Genomic DNA, 8,095 nt, shown 5'->3' with positions numbered 1-8,095 from the left:
TGTTATATTGGTCTCAATATATATTTTCAGAATATCAAAATTTCAGAATATTTTCAGGAATAAAAACGGATCGGATTAAACGAGTCACGTGTTGAAACGGGTCGGATTAAACAGGTCACTAATTAAAAATGGATAGGATTAAACGGATCACGGGTTGAAACGGATCGGATTAAACGAGATTCGAACCCGAGACACACCATATATAGGTAGGAAAAGTGGAAAATTTATGTACCGCTAGGATCGAAGTGTTGCAATCTACAAAATGGTGCCAACATTCCAGGGTTAACACGATGTACAATTACTTTTATCGATTTTTTTCATTAAATGACCCTGAGGTTTAGCGAAATGCACCAAATACACCCGCGTGTTTCAAATCACATAATATACCCCTATTTTTTCCGTACTATTCATCAAATACCCCTGATTTGACCTTCCATTAGTCCTCCGTTAAGTCATGTTTATAATTCACCAAATGCCCCTATTTATAAACTTAATGCACAATACACATTTATTTGTAAACTTATTTGCACCAAATACCCAAATTGCAGGAATTGAATCTAACGGCTAGTTTTATTAAACCTAGGGATCAAAATATAGTCTTTATGTTCTTGCTGCTTATAAATAGTACTAGTGTTCACTTCACTTGCATATTTTCCCCTCTATTTCTTAATTAGCATGAGCTCTTATTAAAAAAAGCAGGAAAATGCATGAAGAGATCAAGCTATTGAAGAAGAAGATGAAGCAACAGAAACAACAAATCAATTTAGCAATTAAAATTGGTGTATTAATGTTTGCATTTCTAATTTGGATAGCAATGAAGTAGAGTGGTAACAAAATTTAAGCAATAAAGAGAGACTTTGATCCATAAATACTTGTTCAAGCATATTAATTAGCTTTACAAAAACTTATTTCTAAGTAGACAAATGCCACTGAAACTACACAAAAACATATTGTCTAAGCCTTGCCTTGCTTTCAAAAACTGATTCTGACTAACTGTTAATTTAATTGACTAAGTTAGTTTAACTTTATACACCTACAATTCACAAAAAGTGATCTTAGCATGGTCAAGCAGCTGTCTTTGACCTCTTCCTAGTCTTTGGAGCTCCTTGTGATGTACTTGCTCCTGCTGCAAGCCTCTTTGAAGTGCTTGGTCCAGTGGCATTTGGTCCTCCACTCATACGTATCCTTGATTTGTGACCAAACTCTCTACACTTTCCACATTTGACATTGTTGTTCCTCTTTGTTAGATAATTTTTACTCCTGAACATCTGTGCCACATACACTCCTAGGTTTTACAAAGAAAATAAACTAAAAGACGGTCATCAGGACAGAGGTCCGAAACGACTATAAAGTCAGACATCAATCATAGATTCATATCAATGCATGAAATTCATAGTCTGGTGAATAACTTGAAGTTCAAAGACATCAAGATAAACATAATTCTTAGCCTCATTAATTCTAGTCACATTGCCTCCTCATAATTATTTCACTCTCATCAGTTTCAGTTTTTATACTTGACTCTCTCAAGCAAAAATAAACAAACCAGTAAAGAGAAAATGCAAATATACAAATACGAACCAATATATACAGAGATGTTAAAGTAAAGAAGTAAGTATACCAGAAGTGATAAAAAGACAGAACCATGTCATTTGAACAAATGCAAAGATATCAAAAGTTCAACTATGTAAGCAAATGCAAAGCTTTAGAAGAGCAACTCAAGGTAGTTTGAACCTTCTAAGTGTCCTAAAGTCATATAAGGGCCTTGCATTTATTCTATTTAATCCTTAATAGAATCAAAATCAAGAACATGCTCAATAGATGCGAGGGAGAACCGCTAAATTCAGATTAATAACCCTCAAAATCAAACCTGAAACTCTCTGGGCAATGCGTATTTTTAAGCGTACTTGAATCAACCTCTTTTGGATTCTCGCACAATGGACTCATGGGGAAAAAACTTCTCCCATAAAACATAATTACTCCCATGAGGATAAACATCCATATTAGGAATTTTAAGAATACACTAAGGCAGAATCACTCGTGAAGTTGAAAGCTGCTAAAGTCCTGAGCAGATCCTAGACAAGTACAAAAATGAAAAACCAGAGAAGCATAACATGTTCAACAAAAGCAAAAACGACCATAAATTCACCAACATTCATCAAGCAGCAAATCACTAAAATAGTGCTAAAGTTAGCCAATATGTAATTAAAATAACTAATCAAGAAGATCAAGAAATCAAACCTAGCAGAAGAAATTGCAAGAACGGTCCAAACAACGAACCCAAGAATCTCAGTCAAATAGTTCCGAGTTCCGCTCAACCAAGGGTGGAGGACGGTGGAGAACTCTGGAGTTTGTAGAGGTCAATTTCCGACTGAGGAATGAGATGCCTTGCTTCAAACAACGAACCCAAGAATCGCAACCCAAACCACCGACCAGCCTCCGATCAAAATCCGGCCAGTACTTCGATCAAAACGCCAAAGAACGCAGAAAAAAAACTATCAAATTCTTGCAAATATGAAATTGCTCGAAAATCTTCAAGAAACCCTATAACTTGGGGAAAAACTCAAGAATAAAAAATCATTTAACACACCAGAAACTATTAATCGGACCACCTCAAAAGGGGAAAAGGTAAAAAACACTACACTTACAGATCCGACGACCTTTAGCTACAGCAGATGAAATCCTTGCAATTCGACGATAATCGAACCGTTATACATCAAACTCGTGAGTTAAGCTCGCCGGCGATCAGAGAGCGGAGATCGGCCGCCGCCGGCGACCAAAGAGCAGGAGGAAGAACAGGGGAGATGAGAGAGAAAGAGAAGAAGATGAGAATTTTTTTTTGGAATTTTTGTCGAAGAATTACAAGTAAATCGCGCCAAACATGCATTAAGGGAAAAATGGTAAACCGCAGCTATCGGAGGACTAACGTCCGTCAAGTCCAAGTACATTTAATGAACAATACGGAAAAATAGGGGTGTATTATGTGATTTGAAACACGCGGGTGTATTTGGTGCATTTTGTTAAATGTCAGGGGCATTTCATGAAAAAAAAACCGTACTTTTATTTGGGTTTTTATGGTCTTGTTTGAAAGTACAATTAGTAATGCTCATATTGTTAGTTTAGTCTTACTTAGCCGATTAAACAAATTTGATTATGTATAATTAGGCCCATTAAACAAATTTGATTATACATGATTAAGCCGATTAAACAAATTTGTTTCTAATATTTTCAATTGAATAAATATTTGTTGGCCGGTTTATTAATTTATTTACGAACTTACTAATAATAGATGATATACCCGCCATCTAATAATGATTTGTTGTTCTTAATCATCTTGGTCTAAGATGGGATGAAGAAATATGGTTAATTGGTTTACAAAAATGTTGGTGATGAAAATGTTAGCTCCACATTATCTTAAATTGTTGTTTACATCATAGACAAGGCTGGATGTACTCTCTAATTCATCATTCCGTACCTAATCTCTTTAATTAATTTCCCTTTAATTTTAATTAAATTGCAGTCTTAAGGTAGCCAAAAATGTGATAAATAAATGGATTAGAATCGGCGCAAGTCTGCCAATATTCGCGATTAATGGTAATGGGTCATGTTGTGTGGGCCACCCAACATGTTAATTAATCAAGTTACTTAATTACCAAAAACAGAGGACCCTTTGTCTGTGTTCTAAACTAATTATATCATCATGTGTTTATCATAAAACTATGTCAATTAATTATTAATTAACTTGTAATGCAAGATCAACTGCGAGTTTCAAGGTTTGTCTTATTTGGTCAACGTCATAAACTGCTACTCTAAACTAATTTAACCTTGCTTAATTAGGCAGCCTTGATTAAGGAAATTCACTAAGATTTGATTCATGAACTCACCCCCATTCAATCAAGGGGGTGGCTGTATTTTTGGCAAGACGGCCACAAATTTCTATTTTGGGATATTCATCATAACTTTTCTATTTTATTTTGAATGATATGTGTGATAGATCATAATTTATTGTAAATTCGGCTCATCTAAAATATCATGATTGAACACATAAATAAACTCACAAACCTAAGCTTAGTTTTAGGTTTGAATCAAAGTATTAAATTGTGTACCTTGTTAGCTAGGTCGAAGGAGGACTATGTTTCCAATGTTACATGCATGCGTATAATTAACCAACATAAGTTGGTGGAGTTGGTGGGGGACTCACCTTGTGACTTGGAGGTCACAAGTTCGAGCCCCATCAGCTGCGAAATGTTTGGGAGTGGCTCAAGCGATGACCTGCGGAGCTGGGCTGGTTAACCTGTGCTAGGTACTGGTTCAGTTTAGGGTCCCTTCTTCTTACCTATTAAAAAAAAATGCATGCGTATAATTGAAAAAAATGTGACATACTGTACATGTTAGTCACATATACGACAACCAACATAAGTTGGTGGAGTTGGTGGGGAACTCATCTTGTGACTTGGAGGTCACAAGTTCGAGCCCCATCAACTGCGAAATGCTTGAGAGTGGCTCAAGCGATGACCTGCGGAGCTGGGCTGATTAACCTGTGCTAGGTGCTGGTTCAGTTAGGGTCCCTTCTTCTTACCTATTAAAAAAAAAAAAAAAGTCACATATACGACGCTATGATATATGAAACACTTATGTCTAGGTTAAGTAAGCACTCTAACTATAACCTAGCTGGTCTATCACCCAATCCGGTAGTTAAAAATTAAAAGCTTCAATAACAAGGACAATATCATTATTATACGAGGCATAAATTAACTTAGAGTTAACTAGAACATTTAAACTATATACTTCCTCCGTCTTTTAATACTCGCAACGTTTGGACTTTTGTCACTATTCATATAATCTACTTTGACTATTCGTAGTGTTTTTTATGTAAGATAAAACATAGTCATGTGGGATCTTGTTAGATTCGTCTCAATGTGTATTTTCAAAATATCAACTTTTTATAATTTTTGCATAAAGAGAATTTAAGATATAAATGATCAAAGTTGTGCATTGGCATGCGTGAAATTAACAAACGTTGCGAGTATTAAAAGACGGAGGAAGTATGTATTATAATTTATAAATAGCTAACGCCTAGCAGTTAGATCATACAATATTATTATTAATAAATTGTATTATAATATAAGGTTGGTCCTCTTATATAATAAGCCTCCACCTTTGAACCTCCATTCATAAGTCATAACCACATTCCACCTCCCTTCACAACATCTATCAAAACTCCCCTCCAAAAATAAAAAGCTTAATTTCATCATCATCATCATCATCAAATTAAATCTGATTAAAAGTTTCCAAAATGGGAAATAGCTTAAGGTGTTGTTTGGCATGTGTACTACCATGTGGTGCACTAGACTTGATCCGTATAGTTCATCTAAACGGGTACGTAGAAGAGATCACAAGAGTGGTAACAGCCGGGGAAATTCTAGATGCTTATCCAAACCATGTTTTAAGTAAACCTTGTTCTCAAGGTAATAATATGGTTAGGAAAATCATGATTTTATCTCCTGATTCCGAGCTTAAGCGTGGTAGTATCTACTTCTTGATCCCTGATTCTTCATTGCCTTCCAAAAAGTCTAAGAAGAATAAGATCAACGCTCCAAAATCAATTCATCATGATCAACTTATTGTTCATGATCATAAACTTATTAGTAAGTCCAAGAGTATTGTTCATGATCATAAACTTATTAGTAAGTCCAAGAGTATTACTACTCAAGTTAATCATGATATTCATGATGCTAAAGTTTTAAGTTTAGATTTATCAAAATTGGAAGATAATCAAGAAAATAGTAATATCAATAATAATGTGTTAGTTTGTGAAGCAAAATTACTCAACTCTAAATCTAAATCTGGGAAGCATCAAAGGAGAAGAAGCAGCAGGGGTAAAAGTGGTATTTGGCAACCTCATTTGGAGATTATTACTGAAGATTTCTGATTTTTTTTCCCTTTTTTTTTTTACATTTTTATTCTCCTTTTATATCTTGGATATTTGCAATTATATTCAAATTGCAAAGCCTTTTTTTCATTTGTCCAATTTTTTAAGGCGTTAAAAGGAGTTAATTTATTGTGGATACATTTTAGTTTAATTTTTCTCCGAGTGCTTTGTAATATTAGCAATTTCGGGTTTTATTGTAATTCTTAAACAGAGCTCAAAATTAATATTTGGAGTAGACCAGCCAAAGTTGAAATTCAGATTTTATTTATCGTTTTTTCCGGTAATTTCCTTTTCTGTTTGTCGACTAATTTACACTAAATCCCATATTTGCTAATTTCACTGGTTTAAAGTAAATAATATAGATTCCTTCAAAAAAAAACAAAAAGTAAATAATATAGATTGGTAGTAAATAAAGCGACACTTGCTACGGTTAGTTATAAATCAGCATTTTTATTTCATTTGTATTTGTATTGCCCTGACGGACCATTCTCTAAAAATAAAACAAAATAGAATTTAAGAAATTGAATCAATTCAAAGCATAAAGAAACATCAACAATTTTTGGTGGATCTTAATTTCAATGCTTTGAATCTCAGGTTCCCCCCATCCCATATTATTTTTCCTTTAAAAAACATATGTCTTCTTTATTAAACCTATGATTGGATGTTCAATGTACATAAGGCAAAGACAGCTATTTTATGAATTTTCTACTATATATATTTGAATTCGGTTGTGATAATACATTGCAACTGATCATGAAACTTTAAATGCTTTTTTTTTATTTTGTTAATTACTCTCTAATTTTTTTAATTAGTGCAACATTAATGTTTAAAATTTAACAATGCAAACATACTGATTAGCCATGCATAATAATATTTTGCACCAACCTTAGCTGGCTTTTGTGTCTTACCCAACTTTTGAATCATTTTTATTACACGTACAATTCTGTTTCCATGTACAAATAGTCCTACATGTACCTAATGGTTACATGTATGTACCTAATTCTATTCTAAATAAATAACAAATAGCTTACGATGAAAATTAAATGTAGAGCTTGTACATTGAGCTTTAAGTGTATTTGGTAATATATACTAAAACGTAATAAAAACAGAAATTGTAAAGATCATTTTGAAATGGAGGTATGTAGTACGGAGTATAAGATAAATGATCATCTACTATAATATATATACTTGCATTACTAATTAAAGTGATTGATGAGTAGTTTGCCTCTTAATTCATGCGAGGGCAAGGAATGTCAATTAATTTAGTTGATAAAATCTCAGGCTCTCATCCTTTTACTACTCGACTTTGTATATATGGATTAAAAAGTGCAAGAGCTAGCTAGGGAAATGCATGGATATGTGCATACATTATAGTTAAGATCAAGGTGTCACATTCCACAAAGCATTAGAGTCTTGTGCTTTGGCACAAACTCTTATATGATTAATTTTTGAAAACACAAGATTATGATCCAAAGTTAATGTTAATTTCATCAAAAAGAATGCACTTTCAAATCTTTTATTTGAATTCCCTGTTAATAAGATCGAGGAAGCATATATTGCATGCTAGCTAATAAAAGAAAAAAAAAATATAAGATTGGTGTTAAACGAAGAATTAAGCTAATACGAAGTACTACGTATGCTGCAATTTTGACAAATTCAGGGGAAGTTACATGAATAATACAAAATCGACAATTAAAAAAAAACGGGAGAAAATTACTTAAAGCAAACGGAAGGAAGATGATGATGTTTTTGTTACTGCTGTGGTAGATGTGTAAATAACTCAAGAGTTTGTCTTCAACATTGGTTCCAACTTTATACTTACATGCGTTTTGTCCTTACTACGGAGTACATTATTTTCCACTATTAAAATAATTAATTTTAATTAATCAAGTTGAATAATTCAAAGAATGTTCATTAAATTACTTGAATTATGATGCATATCTACCTCTATACTTGTAAACGTGTGGAAGATTGATCTAAGAAATTTAGCCAGCTCAACTCAAAATCAAAATTCAAAACCCTTGTTCTTTGTTGCCTAGTTAATTACTTGAAACTTGGAAGGTAACGCGTGTATTTACAAAGATGTTCGGTAAATTTCATAATTTGTTAGAGAACCAAATAAAATTTCGGGAAAAAACTCTTAAAATGCAATGCCAAAACTGTTAT

At 33.3% G+C, this 8,095-nt stretch overlaps 1 protein-coding gene across 1 annotated transcript; it reads left to right on the top strand.

The window, feature by feature from the left end:
• The first annotated feature begins 5,144 nt into the window (after positions 1-5,144).
• On the top strand, positions 5,145-6,223 carry LOC110776858 (uncharacterized). Its single transcript, XM_021981417.2, has one exon. It carries the CDS (start codon positions 5,294-5,296, stop codon positions 5,927-5,929), a length of 636 nt encoding a protein of 211 aa, XP_021837109.1. The 5' UTR covers positions 5,145-5,293; the 3' UTR covers positions 5,930-6,223.
• Positions 6,224-8,095: the final 1,872 nt, after the last annotated feature.

The sequence above is a fragment of the Spinacia oleracea genome, chromosome 6 (genome assembly GCF_020520425.1).
Source record: "Spinacia oleracea cultivar Varoflay chromosome 6, BTI_SOV_V1, whole genome shotgun sequence".
Lineage (NCBI taxonomy): Eukaryota > Viridiplantae > Streptophyta > Magnoliopsida > Caryophyllales > Amaranthaceae > Spinacia > Spinacia oleracea.
The sequence above is the reverse complement of the archived record's forward strand: the minus strand, read 5'-3'. Positions and strand labels throughout refer to the sequence as shown.

Coding starts and splice junctions, on each gene's coding strand:
- LOC110776858 (XM_021981417.2), top strand. CDS start 5,294: ATGGGAAATAGCTTAAGGTGTTGTTTGGCATGTGTACTACCATGTGGT.